The sequence below is a fragment of the Danio rerio genome, chromosome 9 (genome assembly GCF_052040795.2).
Source record: "Danio rerio strain M-AB ecotype USA chromosome 9, GRCz13ab, whole genome shotgun sequence".
NCBI classification, from domain to species: Eukaryota; Metazoa; Chordata; class Actinopteri; order Cypriniformes; family Danionidae; genus Danio; species Danio rerio.
In genome coordinates this window covers 30,987,230-31,006,678 of record NC_141029.1, presented here as the reverse complement: position 1 = coordinate 31,006,678, position 19,449 = coordinate 30,987,230, and the positions used below count along the sequence as shown (strand labels likewise).

The following is a 19,449-nucleotide window of genomic DNA, read 5'->3' as shown; positions in this document are numbered from 1 at the left end:
GGTTGAGCCAAATGTCCGTTCTTTTCCCAGAATGACGCAAGTCAATGCATCTAATCATATATGATGGCATTTCCTGCTTCTCTAACAACCTCCCAAGGCTTTGGCCATCCAGATGTACATTCTGGACACCGGCACAGCTGCTCTTCAATGTGTCCAAGAGAGCCCACAATTAGGCCCAATCCCAATTCTACCCCTTAGCCCTCCCCCTTACCCCTACCCCTTGTTTTGTGCATTCAAATCAAAGGGTAGGGCTGTCCCAATTCTCTTTAGCTTGAAGGCGTAGGGCTAAGGGGAAGGGGTGAACAGCCCATCGAACAAAGATTTTTCAGGACCACACTCGAAACCAAGGGGTAAAAAAATTTTCAGGAATACACCTGCCACAACGGCAGTATTGCTGATCCCGGAAGTAAAGAGATGCACAAATTTGTATTTTTTTGTCATTATTACAAATTTTTACGACAAACAAACATGTGTTTTAATATATTCATAACCACGTTGGTGTTTCACCGTCATGCTTTAAAAAAAAAAAAAAAAAACAGCTAAATTTTGCAATCTATAATCCATAATCAGTTCTGTACAGCAGTCCCACAACATTCTGACACTAAGTAGCAATCAAATACCCTGTCAGAAAAGTCTAGTGTCTGAGAATGAGATTTTTACAGTGTCTGTGTAACACTGGGGAGTGACAGACAAGGCAAGGAAACCATGTTGTGATGTCACTTTTTGTAAACAAGACTCTGCAATGTGAGTGAGTGTGTGTACTGCTTAAATATTGTGTGTAATCAGTCTCTGACAATCCTCCAGTGGTACTGTACGAGTGTAATAAGTTAGAATGAAGAAGCATGTGTTTGTGAGCAGTGCATGTATAAAAACGTAGTCCAACGATTGCGGATTTGTAGTCCAGATGTGATTGTGTGTAAGATCCAGCGATCTATGAAATTACGATTGCTGGTGATCGTGACAGAGCCTCCCTCTGAGGAGTGACCTCCAGACACTCCTAATACTGTTCAGGCGGGATGTGAACCAGAGGCGGAACAGGGGGAGGGTTGGAGGGCCAGGACCATGCAGCGGAGGCATACCTGAAGCATGGAGCTTAGGAGGGCCTGGAGTGTGGGGCTTGGAAAGCCTGGAGAGTGGAGCTCCAGAGGGCCTGGTGTGTGGAGCTGCAGTGGCCCTGGATCATGGAGCTGTGAAAGGCCTGGAGAGTGGAGCTGTAGATGGCCTGGAGCATGGAACTGCGGTGGCCCTGGATCATGGGACTGCAGCGGGTCTGGAGCATGGAGTTGCGTAGGGCCTGGAGCATGGAGCTGCGGTGGACTGGATCATGGGATTGCAGTGGGTCTGGAGCATGGAGCTGCGGTCTTGGCAGCCATTCGTGGAACTCATAGTGTGGCTTTGGCCTTTCACCAAAAAATAATAATAATATTTAGTGGTTTCCTCTTCCACTCCAACGGTAAAGAAAGAGCCTACAGTAAGTAGTGCATAGTCCAAAAAATCTGACAGTGTCCCTCGAGAACAAACACTTGAAAGTGTGCTCTTTAGTGGTTCATTTAGCCTATAAATAAAAAAGTCTGTTATAATGTTAATGTTGTTTTGCGGTGTTTACATTAATGAATATGGCCACTGTGTAAATACACAGTACAGTTATGATCCTTTTGCCACATTAAATCGTTATAATAACATGATAAATGCCTTCAATGATTTCCTGAAGATAAATACCAAAAAATAACACAGCTGGAATAACTACAGCAGTCGTGATTGTCTGATCTCAAATGAGATCGTGATGAGATATGATGATGTGTGCAGGTGCTGTAGTGCTGTCTCATTTCATAGGGGTCAATTTTAAAGCCCTTGCCCTTAACCCTCAGTTGTAAGGGCCAAGGGGAAAGGGAAGGGGAACAGAAAAGAATTGGGATTGGGCCTAAACCTCTCTTCATGGAGGCTTTTACAATGGTTCAAAGATGATTCCTTGGATTGAATTTTTTTTTTTTTTACTTTAATCAGTTATAAACAATTTATTTGGGCTAAAATTAAACAAACAAATTAAGTTGAACATTACTAAATTAAATTTTTCAAAATTTAAATTCAACACATAAATTGTTTACAACATTTTTGCAGACATGATGTTTTTCAGTGCTTGAGGAATGTTTTTATAGTTTATACAACTATTGTTGTGAGTACCTGCTTTTTTTTTTGTTTTTTTGGCATTTTTGCACTGTATGAACTGGGAATGATTAGGAGTTATAGGAACTCCTTTCAAGTGAACTAAAGTAGCTTCTTTAAAATAGGGTCTAAACCAGCACAATAGGAACTCCAGTTTCATAAGTGCATGCTGATTGGGCTAATGTATGTAATAGGAAGCACCATCTTGGTATTTTGAAGTTATACCCATTTTAAAAGCTAATGTTAGCAGTAAGTTATTTTTCTTAGTCTCTTTGAAAAGCGGTGGTGCTGTACAAGTTGTCACATGTGATTAAGTCTCTTTCAGTTCCATAACTTGTTTAATCTCTGATGTTATAAATCCCAAAATGAAAACAAACAGTTCCATCCATCCTCCAGTTGTTAATTTTGTTGAAATTCAATGTTGGTCAACTCATGATACTTCAGAGCTAAAAGTATACTTCCTGTAGTTCCTGGTGCAAAAAAAAAAAAAAAAAAACATTTTGCTGTATGTCTCTTCGCTGGCACAGAGAGGTACAAAGTCACTTTCCCAAAACTTCTGTTTTCTTTTCCTTGCTGCTGGAATAATTTTCTTAAACCCTTTCAGAATGCTGAACAGCTAAAATCTATTCTCTTAATGAGCACTAGTGAAAGCAAATACTCCATGCACTTACTTTTTTTTTTATTCCACCTGTTTGTTGCTTAGACTATTCTAAACCATGTTTGAAACTTTGTAATTCAATTACTTGTGTTTATTGGGCTCTTTATGAATGATTTGTTGTAGTCTTGATTTGTAAGTGGCTTTAAATAAATGTAGATGTCAAATTCTACTTTTTTTTGAGTGAACTTTCCCTTTAAATCTGACTGACAGCATACTCTAATCTTGTTGCCGGTCTCCGTACATTCATTTCCTCTGTATTCTCTTTAAAAATAGCAGAAATGTTGTGAAATTGTAGTAAAATATATTACAGCTAAGTATACAAAGTAATGTTACACACTAGATGTGCACAGAATAATTTCCTTCGCGTCAGCATGAGGTTTCTGCAGTTTTCAATGATGTTTTGTCCATATCCACTCACCTAGATGATGCCATCATGCCACTCTGTGAGCAGGGCGAACACTTTCTCTGACTCCAGATGGTTCTCTACAGGACCACAATATCAAAAAATCTTTCTAAAGGGCTATGACTGTGCAGATAGGAAAGTGACAGTGTTTGTTGTTTTCTGGCATATTGACTGGGGCCAGGACATTTGACAGGGTTGAGCAGGCAGAGACCAGACAAAGGACCTGTCGCAGTGAACGTTATGTGATAACGTCAAGCAAACGGCAATCAAACTTTGCTTTTACAACCGTCACGAAACCACCGAATGCCTACAGCACACAACAATTTTACTATTTTTGTATTTTTTGTTAATATTTTCCTTTACCTTGTCCATTAAACGTATATACAGCAGTAAATTACTTTTTTAGAACAGATTCTGTGCTTTATTATCACCACTTTCGGCTTTTTGTGCAACTGCAGAAGCTCCAGGCATGTGGAAAATCTTCAATTTGTCATGCCATGACCAGTCGTGCTTAGTGTGAATGGCATCATATAGGAATTTACTGTTTTGTTTTGATTTGCATTGCTTGTTTTATCATGCTCCATGAGAAAGGGCCTACAAATACAGACTACTGTACCTACAGTATAGTTCAAAGAGCACACTTCTGTGCTCCTATTTCTTGATTACACTGTGTATCATCTATCACTGTTTTATACCTTCAGGCAAGGTAACATTACAAAAATTATGGAGGAAGTCAGCTGTTGACAGTAGTTTGTGTGCCAAACTAGATGGGTTGCGAAATCTGAGTGCAGAAATTTCTTGTGAACATCCAGAATTTAAAAACTCATTGCTTTTGAAATGACTCATTACCCAGCAAACAATTTAGTGTTTGTTAGACATCTAAATGTAGACAGCTTGGCTAAAACAAGGCTAAATTTGGGCTGTTAGTGAAAATCTAATAGACATCAAAGAATAGCCCAAAACTAGACTAGTCATCAAATAGACAGACTTTATATGTGTAGTGTTGTGGAAGAAATTGTTTCTGGTCTGCAAAATATTCTAAGTCTCTAAGTCAAACTTTTCAAAAAAATGACAAAGTCAGAGATCTCGGAAGTCTTTAGGCAAAGCAGTTTATTGTTACAGCATCAGTAACAACAAAGACAGGTCGGTCAGGTGTCTGCTGAACATATGCTTGCACACAGTTTAAATACATTTCTGTGTCTTAATACTCCAGCCAAATTGAAACATTACACACCTCCATCAGCTTCTCTGCTAATGGGATCTTAAATCTCTCAGTTGCCTGCCACCAATAGAATCTCAGGGTCTTTCAGGGGTCTTACCCATGTCCAGTTAAGGTCTTTCCTTCCTGTTTCAGAAGTGATGACTCAGCCAAAAAACAATGCTCAACAATATATCTTGTTCACTGTCCACTGAGCTGTCAACTGTAAGTTCAGCTGAAGTTCATAGGTACTCATAAATTTTTAGATATCAGTACAAATGAGTGTGGGCACACGTGCAGGTGCCTTATCATGATTTAAATAACAGAACTCAGGTGTCTTTATGGCCTTGCATCCATAAATCTACCCTCATTGTGACATTAAAGCTGCTGTTCTTGTTTATCTTCTCATCTCTCACTGCATTTACACAGAATTACTTTTTCATTTACCAAAGCACACATACCTCATAATAATGCCGCTGGTATGGGTAATAATACAATAGATAATAATAATACTGAAATCACTCAAATAAGCATATAAATGAGAGTAATAAATTCATCAGAAATTTATCAAGACACAATGAATTCCCCAACAATAGTCATTCAATTCTCTTTATTTGAAGACTAATCTAGTTTTGGCCTATTCTTAGACGTCATAGATTTTTACAGACAGCCTAAATTTAGCCTTGTTATAGCCAAGACAACCATTTATAGACGTCTGTTAGACAACTATTAGACAACTTTTAAAAAACAAAAAATGGTTGCTGGGTAGAGTGAATCCACTGATCAAGGCTTAATGTGTTAGTGTACATAAGGTGGCATTAATGCTATATTTATATGCATCTTTCTTTCATTCATTCATTTTCTTTTTGGCTTAGTCACTTTATTGATCTGAGGTCACCACAGCGGAATGAACCGGTAACTTATCCAGCATATGTTTTACACAGTGGATAGCCTTCCAGCTGCAACCCATCACTGTGAAACAACCAAACACACTATTTCATTTACATACACTATGGACAATTTAACCTACCCAATTCACCTATACCGAAACCCATGCAAACAACCACTGTGCCATCATGCAGCCCTTAAACAGCATCTAATAGCACTAAATGCAGGTCTCTTTTTTTCTGAAAATGAGATACTTTTTCTTAAAATTAAAATGTAAAGTTCAAATGGTTAAAACATTTTATTGGTTTGATTTTTTTTTTTCTGTTGAAGATGAAAGAATCTATTATAAAGAAAGTTGCAGATCAGTAGCTCACGGTCAAACTCGCTGCTTTGTTTTATACTGACAGTATAGGTTAAGCAATGATATGGGCCAAATAATGAGGTCAGCTGGCCTCATGAGAGTACTGAATGAACAGGTTATTCCATGATTGCAGTTCAGGGAGAATAAGACATATTTTACATAAGGATTGAGCACCAAAGAGTCCAGATCTTAACCCAATTGAGAGTCTTAGGAATGGGCTGATGAAGACTTTGCACATCAGTTATGAATTTCCTATCATAAATATAAGATTTTAAAAAAGAATAGTTGGAAATAAATATTGTGGCATTGCAGAAGCACATTGAAGCACAATGCCACATTAAATGTGTGCTGTGATCAAAGCTAGAGGCAATGATTTTTTGTTCAGGAAGTGTACCCTATCAATAGCAAGGGAAAGACATAAGGTTCTCCATACTGCTGAGAGATTTAATTGTGTATATACAACTGTTCACTTATCTCTTTGTGCACATCAGGCAGATTCTATAGAGAAGGATAAAGCTGTCCCAACATGACGTCTGTGTTTTTTTTTTTTTTCTAATTTACACCAGACAGCACAGCTGGACTTCTTCTTGGAAGACACACACACGCTGCATGCAAATAGCTGTGCTTAGCTTTAAAGAGATGATTCAAACTTTAAAACAATACATTTTACCTCAGAAAATACATAAAAGTACAAAACCAACCCTTAACTCCAATCCATGCTGATCTACAGTACTCAGACACTGAGATGATGATTATATTTCACACTGTTTCATTCAGCTTTGCATATTTTTACACAATGAAAGATTGTGTAAAATGTGAAAATGATGAAAGTTGTTGTGCTTTTTCTCATTGCTGATGTGCAGAGAACATAGTGATTTTAGATTAATCATATTCAAACTACTCTGGCTATTATGCATGGATTGATTCATGGATGGATGGATAACAAAAGCCAGGTGTATAATGAGAGCAAAATCAGGCTAACGATGATTCATATGTTGCAATCCGTAAAGGCACATTTCCATTTTTTCCCAAACTCCCACTTAACAGATGGTGGATTTTTGGGCAATATTCTACTTGAAGGAGTCATTAATGTGTGATTGAATTGATTAGGAATAAAATTATCATTTGCATGTCAGATAAGATTTCTGCAGGCCCTGCATGGTGGGGTTTTTGGTTGAAAAAATCCTTTAACTTAGTGTTGTTAGCGTCATCTATTTGTATGTGTGAGCATACATTAGTGTTCTGTCAACCTACTATATTCTTGTTTAAAATTACTTTTTTCACTGCACAGTATCTTGAATCTTTTATTTTTTGCCTTTTTAACAAAACATATATTAGCATGTTATTATTACTTTTGTTAATTGACTTAAAGTATTAATAGACTGTTACAGTAGGTTAATGATAGCACTAGTAGAAAAAATTGAGAAGTTGTATTTTCATAGCTACTTATATTAAATATACTCTCTGTTGAGGGAACATTAAAATTGTTAGCAGATGTTAGACTGTTCTAATGACTGCTGCTTGACATGTGGTGGCAATGTTAGTCAATTAAATCTATAAAGGGAACCATCAAAATAAAGTGATCTCAACTTACAGTGCTCAGCATAATTGACACCCCATTTTGAAAATAAATATTTTAATTAATTTCTCAGTGAGTATAGGCTGCATTTTGGAGCATTTATACAAAACAGATTTATTAAACAGATTTTTTTATTAAAATAATATTTTAGTCGCCAACAAAAATCGCCTACAAAATTTCAACACAATTTTTCTTCTCTTGATTTTTACTCTTTTATTAATCTTGTATTTAATATTTTTCTATTCCATAAATTAGGGTGTACTAATTTTTGGACAGTTATCATGAGTTTTTTTGTTAGATAAGCTCCAGATTCCAGATCTACTTATATATCCTGAGCACTGTATGTGGTTGTTAAAAGGCAATTTGGTAACATTATAAGAAGAATTTCTTACTTAAAAACATTTTATAAAGTGCTTATCTACTCTCTTCAGCCATAAGGAGGCGTTTAAGTATTCGTTAATCACATGGACACAACTTCATATCATGATTTATGTTGTTCAGTAACAACAATGCTCATAGGACAGCTAAGTACTCATGTTTCCACATTAGATATTCATTCTCGGCTTAGCAATGTATAGTTTAGCATTATTTACTTCCAAATCACCTTGCATGTGAAAATGGAAGAAATGAATAACTGAATACATCTGCACACCAAATTTAAATCGAAATCTTTTCTCTATGTGAAATGCTGAGTTTACAAATGCCAAAACTTAAAACCTTTTGACCCTAGACTTTATTTTTTAACTCACAGAATGCATCGTTGTTCGTCATATTGATTTCAGACTGTTCTAAAATATCTCTCACACACATCCCACTCATTGTAGTTGCACACACAGAAAAGAGCAGTTTTCAAATGACAGATTCACTGGTTTGTGAAGAGCCAGTCACACCTCATCATATGCTACTGACATCATCCTGCAAGCATCTAATAGACATCCAAACACACACTAGATGTCTTGACTAAAACCAGGCATATAAAATAACCAGACTAAATTTGGGCTTTCACTGAAGATCTAGACTTCACATATGCATTCATTCATTTTTATTTAAGGACTAGTCTTTTTTCACTGACAGCCTAAATTTAGCCTTGTTTAAGCCAATATTTCTGTGTTTAGATATCTATTAAATGTTTTTAAACACACAAAAATCTTGATGTGCTTTAAAACAGGTTTCATACGATCTTGTAAAATCTGAAAAAAGTCATGGAATTTTCACATGACATTTTCCAGGCCTGGAAAAAATGGAGATTTAGAAAAATAGAAAAATCCAATCAAGTCATGTAAATGTGTTTATCAAATATCTGTATACTTGAATATAGGTTAATTGTCTTTAGTTGCTTTCTGTCGTTGTCCAGTCACATTCTCTCACATAATCAGTGCCATGTAAGCTTTATCTGAATAAATTTTACATAGATATTAAAATAAATTTAATCTAAATAGATTGTTGCATGTTGTCATGATCACCAGCAATCTAATGCTAACAGATCGCTGAAGAACTACAGATCTTTCACTAAAGAACCAGACTACAAATAACATCACGCACACCAGTTCCTTATTCCCACATACATACACACACACACACACACACACACACACACACACACATACACACACACAGGTGAGATACCAGTTTCACACACTCTTTGCTGAGTCTTGTTTCTGTTTTTCTGTTAACATTACAAAGTGATTTTCCCCGTCTAGTTTTCCAGTGTTTTGACCTTTTGCTTGTTTACCGTGTTTGATTCTTTGCGGCCTAGAATGACTATTCGGCTGTTTTTGACCTTGCTTTGGTGCTCCTGTTTGTTACTGTTTGTGACCATTGTCTGCCTGACTTTCCTCTAAAAAGCTGCATGTGGATCCGCCCATCTGTTGTCCAGCGTCTGATCGTTACACATGTTTTGCGATATGCTGTAATAAATTTGAACATGCATTGTTTTTGTTATTCTTTAAAAAGTACTCTATGAAAAAATTAAAATTAGCTTGTTTAGAAAAGTCTTTGTAAAGCCATGGCAAAAGTCAACGAATTCTAGTAGTAAAAATGTGTATGAACCATGTAATAAATACAAATAGTTTCTCCTTAGTCTTAATATTAATTGTTGTGGAAGTGTAATCATCAATCAACCAATTCATTCCCATTGTGCTCTCTTTTTTCAGCTAAACTTCATCCTGTTTGTGAATATCGTACGGGTCCTTGCTACCAAAATCCGTGAAACCAACGCAGGCAGATACGACACAAGAAAACAGTACAGGTTTGTGCATCTACTCCCACTGTTTTGGCCAGTTTTTATGCATACGAGTGCCTTTAAAATGGTAAATTCAATGTTGCACCAGCTCAAACGGTTTGTATCATTACACTGGTGTTTCTCTCTTGCTAAGAGTGAAAGCTGTCCCTACAGCAACTCTTTTTTTCCTTATGTAATTTAGGCAAAAGCTTTCATCTGACAGCTCTGAGGCAGGATTGCCTGTGGCTAAGAGATGCGATAATAAGCTTTCCTTCCTGCGCCTACTCATTTTGCGGTTTGATTCGGATTGTGGTTCCTATCATTCCATCATGTACTAATATCAGTGTCGAATTTTGAGGGCACTGGATATGATAGATTTGATCTTGTTGCGTGCGGAAAGAAACTTCCATTTGGCTTCAATTTTTTTATCTAGCTTTAAGTAAACAAAAGTGTTAGAAATGCATTTGGGATTTGGCATGTCAGAATGATATTCTGGATGCTCCCTGAAACAAAACAATCCGGAGCCAACACAATGCCAAAGGATGTCATTTTGCACGGCTAATAACAGTTATCAATTTGATCATTGCTGCCTCCTAGGTAATTAGCAGTAAGCAGAGCTCCAGGTGTCAGCTGGCAGGACAGACATGAAGACGCAGACAGTAATGTTTGCAAACATGTCAATAAGCAGCTCATTCCTCTCAGCCAAAAAGAGCCTTGTCATAATTTGAAATGAAGTCTTTAATATGAATGACGAATCGCTTGATTCTCATTCGGTGTAAAGCCTGCTTAACTGCAATACTTTGGTTGATCAAAATTAGCCAGGCTTCAATTAAAAGTGGATTTAGTCTTCATGACCTACCAGCGTTACTTTTTTCCCAATTATTTTTCATGATTCTTTTCATGACTAATTTGTGAGACATTTTAACCTGTCTGCCAGGCAAGGCGTAGCCATTAAGACGTTGCGTTCGTCTTTATTCTGATTAAAGCCACACAGAGGTGTTTTTTTAGTGTCATTAATCAAACAAGGATTAAAGACAAACTTTTTGAATTCCTAATATTGCAAACACGTCATGCTTGCGTTATCGGCCTACACAGGGATCAAAAAGTGCAAGGCGTTTCTTGAATTTTTAGTATTGGAGATATTTCAAAGATGGCCACATCGAACACGGATTAATGGAAACTTTTTGAATTGCTAATATTGCAGTTACGTCATGCTTACTTCATCGGCCTACACAGGGATCGAAAGGTGCGTTTCTCGACTTTTGGTATTGGAGATATTTGAAGGGTGGCCACATGATAGTAAAGTTGTGTCTAGATTGTTATTAAACAAGTCAAAACTGTATTCATCATACATTTTATTTACATCACTTAAGTTAGATATCTGTCATGTTACTCACTCTCATTCATTCGTTTTCATTCAGCTTAGTGCTTTGTCTATTAGAGGTCGCCACAGCAGAGTGAACCGCCAACAATTCCAACAAATGTTTTATGCAGCAGATGCCCTTCCAACTGCAAACCAATACTGGGAAACACCCATTCACTCTCGCATTGACACACTACAGCCAAATTAGTTAGTCCGATTCACCTGTACCATGAATTTGAACTATTGGGGTAACCTGAGAAATCCACGTGAAAACATCACACAGAACTGCTAACGGCAGGAACTCCAACCAGCGACAGTGCTAACCACTCATCTACCGTGCTGCCCTTTAGTCACTCTCATGTCATTCAAATCTTTCTGACTTTCCTGTGTGGAACATAAATGGAAATCCTTTCTCATGAAATCTTATGGGGACATATGCTGTCAATCAAAAATTTGACAAACAAAAATTTGACAAATCAGTCTGTTCTTGACACAAACCTATCATGCAGTTCCTGAAACCTTGAAGACTTTCTGAGCTCACGTTAATTCACTCAAGATTCCCTACATAGGGCGGCAAGGTGGCTCAGTAGTTAGCACTGTTGCCTCACAGCAAGAAGGTTGCTGGTTTGAGTCCCAGCTGGGCCAGTTTGGATTTCTGTGTGGAGTTTGCATGTTCTCCCCTTTTTGCTGTGTTTTCCCTCCAGGTGCTCCAGTTTCCCTCACAATTCAAAGACATGCGCTTTAGGTGAATTGGGTAAGCTCAATTGGACATGTGTATGTTTATGAATGACTGTTTCCCCATACTAGGTTGCGGCTGGAAGGGAATTAAAACATATGCTTGGTGGTTCGTTCCAATGTGGCAGTCTCTGAAATAGAGACTAAGCCGAAGGAAAATTAATGATTGTAGATTTTCATTATTAATTTTTTTTTGTATGAAAGGCAATTTTTGCTGAATTTAGCGCCACCAACTGGACAGGACTGCTTTTCGTTGGTCTCTCATTACTGCATTTTACACAAACATACATAAAACAATATTAGAAACTTTGGAAAGGGTCAAAGCCAAAATAATAAAAACAAACAAAACTCAGTAAAGGGCATCACGGTGGTGCAGTGGGTAACACCTCACAGCAAGAAGGTCGCTGGTTCAAGCCTCGGCTAGGTCAGTTGGAATTTCTGTGTGGAGTTTGCATGTTCTCCCCGTGATCGCTTGCATTTCCTCCGGGTGCTCCGGTTTCCCCCACAGTCCAAAGACATGTGGTAAGACAAATGCTCTGTAGTGTATGTGTGTGAATGAGGATGTATGGATGTTTCCCAGTGATGAGTTGCAGCTGGAAGGGCATCCGCTGCATAAAACATATGCTGGATAAGTTGTCAGGTCATTCTGCTCAATCCAATTCCAGATTAATAAAGAGAATAAGCTGAAAAGAAAATGAATGAAATAAGTAAGTCAAACATAAATCAGATTAGACTAGATTAGATTGGATTCAACTTTTTTGTTGTTACATGTACAAGGCAGCAAATTACAGTTTAGGTCTAACCAGGAGTGCAATAGCAGCAAGTGCAGGATAGAGGTAAAAGTTATAAAAGTGCAATTATAGAAAAACAATGGGTAATATTGGGGCAAAGCAGTGGCACAGTAGGTAGTGCTGTCGCCTCACAGCAAGAAGGTCGCTGGTTCGAGCCTCGGCTCAGTTGGCGTTTCTGTGTGGAGTTTGCATGTTCTCCCTGCGTTAGCGTGGGTTTCCTCTGGGTGCTCCGGTTTCCCCCACATTCCAAAGACATGCGGTACAGGTGAAGTGGGTAGGCTAAATTGTCAGGATTTTATGAGTGTTTGTGTGGATGTTTCCCAGAGATGGGTTGCGGCTGGAAGGGCAACCGCTGTGTAAAAACTTGCTGGATAAGTTGGCGGTTTATTCCGCTGTGGCGACCCCAGATTAATAAAGGGACTAAGTTGACAAGAAAATTAAGACAATGGGTAATATTTACAGATGGATGTATTTTGATCCTTATATACAGGTTGTATTAGCTAACAGTTTGTATTAGGTAACAGGTTGCTATTAATAATCAGATATGAAGATAGATATGAACATAATTACAAATGTGTTTTTACAGTGGATATGTACAATTCAGGTTGAATTAGTGCAATGTTGTGTGATGAATATGTGCAATTTTAATTGTGCAAAGATTAAATATTACAATTTTATTTATAAATAAAATGCAGTAAACTTACGCTTAAATGTGAGTGTGTGTGTGAATCTAAAATGGCACTTATAGTTTGCGTTTCCCATAAATCTTGTATTATTTTTCTTAAACAAAATAATCTCTAAATATAACGTGTTTAATTTGTATTTCAACTGTCCGGGGAAAGAACCCTGAGCTTGGAGATACTTGAGCCCAGGGCTCCCGCCTGGTCATATAGCATAAAAGGGGGACCAAGATCTCCTCTTGGTAAAGGATGAAAGGGGGGGTGGGTGGGGTGAATGAGGAGATTCTTCAAAAAGCAAAGATACTGAAAGTAAAACAAACTGGTTTATTTATTGAAGGCTAGGATTCACCTGATTGGTTTAACATTGATTGTGATGCGAGACCAGCCATGATTCTCTCGAAATTAGTTCATAAACTCAACTTAAGGACATAAGTTAAATTATAAACTCATATACTCTCACTATAACTTTTTTGACTACATACCTACAGCATGAAATAATTAAGTATAATTAGTTTTCATTGTTTTTTAATGTCTAAGATTTTAAAAAAAGTTTCCAATCCAAGCAGATTTATATTGGTAAACACAGCAAGCTAGTGATTTGATAGTTCAGTCAGATGGGAAATTTTCAACAAATGTGACCTTCATGTAAGGTTCCACATCGTGCAGATCCGTAAGGAGATGAAAGCATTTTGCCAGCTGAATTTCAGCATACTAATGTAAATGTGACTGCACCTCAATATCTACTTTCGTGCACCATAGAGGAAAGAAATTCATGCAGGTATGAGGGTGAGTAAATAAAGAATAGTTGGAGGAACTCTCCTTTTAATTCACAGAACATTCTCATTTGTCTCTGTCCAGGAAGCTTGCCAAATCCACACTGGTGTTGGTGTTTGTTTTCGGGGTGCACTACATCGTGTTTGTTGGAATGCCGCACACCTTCGAGGGTTTAGGCTGGGAGGTGCGGATGTATTGTGAACTGTTCTTCAATTCTTTCCAGGTACTTGACGGATGCCTTTATTTCATGAATAACTAATGCAATCAGTGATCTTTGCAAGTCAACATGCATATGTTTTTTGCTTTTTGATAATTCCAAAAATCATAAATTTATATTTTCTTTTTAGGATCATATCTTAAAACAATTTGCATGTACTTTGCATGATTTACTGCTGATTTGGGGGAGAGAATGAAAAACATCTTTATCTGCAAGCCATAATGACATGTAATCTGTTAAAACAGCCCTGAATTCTTTTTAGAATTATAATTGACAAAATATTCTTACACTGTAGAAAAAAAAAAAAGATGGGTTCCAAACAAACATTTGTGTTGGGAAATATTAAGAAAATAAGTTAGCTTGTAGGTTTTTACAAATTTAAGTGTATTGAACATTAATTATTTTGTCCCCACCAAAAAAAACTCAAGAGTTGTGTTGTTTAACTCATTTTAAGCAAGTAGTTTGAACAAATGTCAATTTTGGTTGCCAGTAATACATTATCTGACAAAAGTCTTGTAGTCGATTCCATTTGTAAGACCAACAAATGATAACTTGACCTCTAGTTTATCATTTGGAAAAGTGGTAGAAGGTAGATTATTTACATGAATCATCTGCTGAATTTCATCCCAATTATCACAAATACTGCAAAAGATCTATTGGACCCACATGGACACAAGATTCTCACAGAAATCAGACGAGTTAGGTGAATGAAAAATCATGGTTTGTGGTTACATACAGTATGGGGGCGTGTGAGAGATTTGCAGAGTGGATGGCAGCATCAACAGCCTAAGGTATCAAGACATTTGTGCTGCCCAATTCATTACAAACCACAGGAGAGGGCAAATTCTTCAGCAGGATAGCGCTCCTCATACTTTAGCCTCCACATCAAAGTTCCTGAAAGCATAGTAGGTCAAGGGGCTGCAGGATTGGCCAGCACAGTCACCAAACATGAACATTATTGAGCTTGTCTGGAGTAAGATGAAAGAGGAGGCATTGAAGATGAATCCAAAGAATCTTGATGAACTCTGGGAGTCCTGCAAGAACACTTTCTTTGCCATTCCAGATGACTTTATTAATAAGTTATTTGAGTCATTGCAGAGATGTGTGGATGCAGTCGTCCAAGCTCATGAGAGTCATACACAATATTCATTATTTTTCAGCTGACCATGACTTTATATTCTATACTGCACATTATTTCTGTTAAGTGACAAGACTTTTGTCTAAGCAAAGTTAGACCTTATTGTCCTAATTAAATAATTAGAAATTAAGGCATGACCATATTTTATTTTGGTAAAATAGGCGTAATCTAGAGGCCTTTGCCTTTCATATAAGCCACTTCTTTTACCAAATAATCAACCAGAAGTCAAGTTATTATTTAATCAAAAAAAATTGGGATAGGCGACAAGACTTTTCTCAGGTAGTGTACTGTCAAATTTAAAAGTGCTATTTAAATTAATGATTCCAATTGTGTTATGCAATTACAACACAGTTGTAATTGTTAATTTGCAATGCGCTTGTAAATTTTGCCACTAAAATTTAATATTTATCTGTAATACTGTAATTTTAACAGTGAATTTTTCCAGTGTAGTATGAAATAGTAATGAAATTCAAAAATACAGTAATTTTTTTTTTAAACAAACTGCATTAATTTTAACACTACATTGTAAAAGAGGTAGAAGAGATGCTTTCTTTTGGTAAAGCTCAGATATGTATCATAGGTTATGATGAAGTAATGAAACGTTTAAGTGATATAGAAGACAGACAAATAAACTGAAAGGTCAATCCAATTCTGAGCTCTCCAAATAGGTTTGACATCTTTTGACACGTCGCATTGATTTCTGTCCGAGATATTCGCCTGTCTTAAATGACAGGTGCTGGCAAGGTTGAGTTTTTTTTTTGGTAGCTAGATGACATGACTCAATGCAAGAATAGATCACTTACTAAATCTTCAGGAAAAACATTCAATCACAGAATGACTGAATTTTCACACACATTTAAATGAATGAATTCAGTCTAAAAGCATCTGCTTGGTTTTTATGCTTCCAAATATAACATACACTCAACAGGTGCTGAATGTCAATACTTCAATACCGACTGTATGATGAAGATAATTAATCCAAAATGAATGAAAACAATGTGTGATCTTGATGCTGTACGGATTACTAAAATGTTTCAGAGATAATTATACATTCTTCCTTAATCACTGACTCATAATATAACTTACAAACACTTGTCTTTATAAACATGCTTTTATCTCTGCTTCTTACTAATTAGTGTTACTCATACTACTTAGTTACTTAGGATTAAAAATCTGAACAATCTACTCACCCCAAGCGTTAAAGTTTGACTCAAATCTCATGTGCATGACTCATATTTAAAATCCTTGGGGTTGAAGACAGGTGTGCTAAATATAAAGCTTATTTTTTAGACATTTACCCTTTTAACATCTTTTTCTGTTTTTTTCCTCTAGGGCTTCTTTGTGTCAATCATCTACTGCTACTGTAACGGTGAGGTGAGCATCTGCAAAAGTGCTTATTCACAATGATTACCCAGGAATGGACACAGGATGTACAATTTCTGTACTATTTCTGTACTCTATGGCCATCATACTCTCTCTCTCTTTTTTTTTTTTTGTAGTGTCAAACATTACATTTTTAGACCAAGTGCACACTTCAAGACATCAGGTTCTTGATTTCTTTTGTGCTGCTGCACACTTTATACAATAAATACCGGTGACCGGTTGCAGATTTTCCAACTTCATGTTCTGGTACATTAAAAAAAGATAAATCTTGTTAATGATGTGACACACCAAACCTGAGTACTGAGTGCCTGCAATGTCAGCTCTTGTAGGACTCTGTTGGTGGTTTTGTAGCTGAATGAGCAGGTTAAATTGACATCCAACAGTTGGTGAGGGAGATCAGCTTAGCAATGCAGTGCACAGAAAAGAAAGACAAAAGTGACAAAAACAAGTTATAAAATTAGGAGGATAAACAGAAGGCACTACTAATCTTCATTTTAACCTATCCTGACATTCTGAACCGCAAATATTTTCATATTTGTTGTTTGGAATGATCAGCTAATCAGCATTTAATGTATAATCAAAACATTTCACTGCTTTATTTATGCATAGTTTATCCACAGACTTATGTTTGATTTGCTTTTTGAATGATGATTATGTAGTCCATAAACTTTTTACAAGTAATACATGATATATTGGTTGCCATGTTGGTATTAGCCATTAAATATTTTATTTATTATGTTAACATATTATATTAAAAATTAATAATTATAGGGCCATGAATTATGGTTTTTGTCCACTGTTTGATCCCCTTCACATGTGTGCTGCTGGCTGTGATTGGTGCCTTTTATGTAAAAGCAAGAACCGGAGAGCTGCATTATAGTAGGACTGGGTATTGCAACCAATATCAAAACCATACAAGCAACAGATTTTATTAGACTGTTGCTTGTATGGTTTTGATATTTGTAGCAACACCCAGACCTACTATAAAGCAGCTTTCCAGTTCTTGTTGTTTGCATGATTTTGATTGGTCTTGGTGTCGGAAGCAATAGTTCTCCCAAAACTTTATAACATTTTTAATTTGTTTACTAACACTTCAATTTTCTTTTTTCATAAGAACACAAATAAGTTATTCTGAAAAAAAAGTAAAACAAAATGGCAACTATTCACTTCCATAGTAGTTAGTGGTGTGTAACAGATCAGAAATCTTATGATCTTTTAATAATTATTCATGCTGCTTGCACTGAATGCATTAATGCAGGCTAAACAAGTAGTAACAGAAAACCCTCCACATCCGAATAACGTACCACAACTTGTTCTGTCATGATTATATTTTGCAGGAAATCATAAATGCTTTCATACATGTGATTTGTATGATATAAGAGGCGATCTTTGTGCGATTGTTACAAATTTAGGATTAATGTAAAAGAATATTAATCCATGGGTCATTTGTGTTTTGAACTGTGGGTTGTGATTCAGATCAACCGTGATCCATTACACCCCTAACAGTAGTGTATAAAACATAGTATTGTAGCTAAAAAAATTAAATAGATTTTTTCTGTGTGTTTAACAGAAAAAAGAAACTCATAAAGGTTTGTGAAGAGAGTAAATAGTGAGTAAATTTTCTGTTTGGTGTTCACTCGCTGTTTGTTGTACTATCCCTTTAACTAAACACTATATTAAGAAAAGCATGCTATGATTCTGCCAAGTACGATGCAATCCTGGATTAACATCTATGTTGATCCTGAAACATCATTTTTGTTCAAAAATGTGATTCATACCTATCCCCTCCCCGTGAACCCAACCATTACTGTAAAATATTCTCAAAATTAGAGGGCAGTAATAGTTAGATAACAATCTAATAGAAGTGCATACACCTAATCAAAAGCCTAAACTTAGCATAAATGGTAAACATATCCCTGAATTTTGATTGGCTGATTGGAATATTGTTCTAGGATCAACATAGATGGAACATTTCCTACCATTTTAGCTTAGATTTCACCAAATTGTTTATATGTACATTGAGCCTTTATATTTAAATTATTATTATTTAAAACTTTTAGTAACAAAAACGTTAACAACATCAAATCACTCTAACAACAGAACATGAAATAGTGTTATGCATCAGACCATTTCTCACCATTATCATTTTGTTGTGTTGTTTTTGAGAGGAAAACACTCTGTATGAATGTTGCTGGTATGTTTGCTAACAGTAAACCACAGCAAGGATATTTCAATCTACATTTTATCCCTAAGGGTAGAACCATAAAGAACTTCCCTGTGGAATATATTGGGGGCTTAAGAGTGACAGGGTTCAGTGTTGAAGTGCGAGTTGGGCTTTCAGATGTGATGATGGATGGGAGGTGGGTTGGAGACCTGGAGTAAATTAGACTACTGTCAGTCTGATGAGGTGCTAGAGAGACCGGGGGGGACAATCCCTCTCCTAATGGCCAACACAGTCTTTTGAATGCAATGTGTTATTGGTCCTGACTCTGTGAAGTCATTAGAAATCCCAGGGTGCTTCTTAAAAAGAGTAGGAGTACAAGTCTGTCATTCTGGCCAAATTTGGTCTTTGGCCTCAATCCATCATAGACTCCTACTCGTGCCTATTTAATCAAATTGGCGACCACACCAATAGCAAGTGTGTGCTGGGCATTCTGGCAGCTTTCAATGTAAAATACAGCTGCCATTGCTTCATCCAGCTAGATGCTACACACTAGTAATGTTAATGGTGATTCTGCCACCCACAGAAGCTGAATACTTGGTAAATGTAACATATGGTTGCTTAATTAAAAGTTTTCTTGAGCACAACACATTTTAAAAATTAGAACATTTTTAAACAATAGACCAAATAGAAGAAGGTTTAGGCAAAGTTTTTTTAAGTGTTCGGTAGACAACCA

The 19,449-nt window shown here is 36.6% G+C and overlaps 2 protein-coding genes across 4 annotated transcripts in view; one reads left to right on the top strand and one right to left on the bottom strand.

The window, feature by feature from the left end:
- LOC148679658 (uncharacterized) overlaps window positions 1-19,449 on the bottom strand; it is a 178,641-nt gene that overhangs the window by 113,297 nt on the left and 45,895 nt on the right. The window lies entirely within an intron of this gene.
- The window catches only part of pth2ra (parathyroid hormone 2 receptor a), a 199,880-nt gene that overhangs the window by 175,345 nt on the left and 5,086 nt on the right, over window positions 1-19,449 (top strand). For all 3 annotated transcript variants that reach the window (XM_087265949.1, NM_131377.1, XM_087265950.1), the window contains 3 exon segments: window positions 9,404-9,498; window positions 13,899-14,037; window positions 16,502-16,543. In XM_087265949.1, the coding sequence (XP_087122075.1) occupies window positions 9,404-9,498; window positions 13,899-14,037; window positions 16,502-16,543 (276 nt within the window).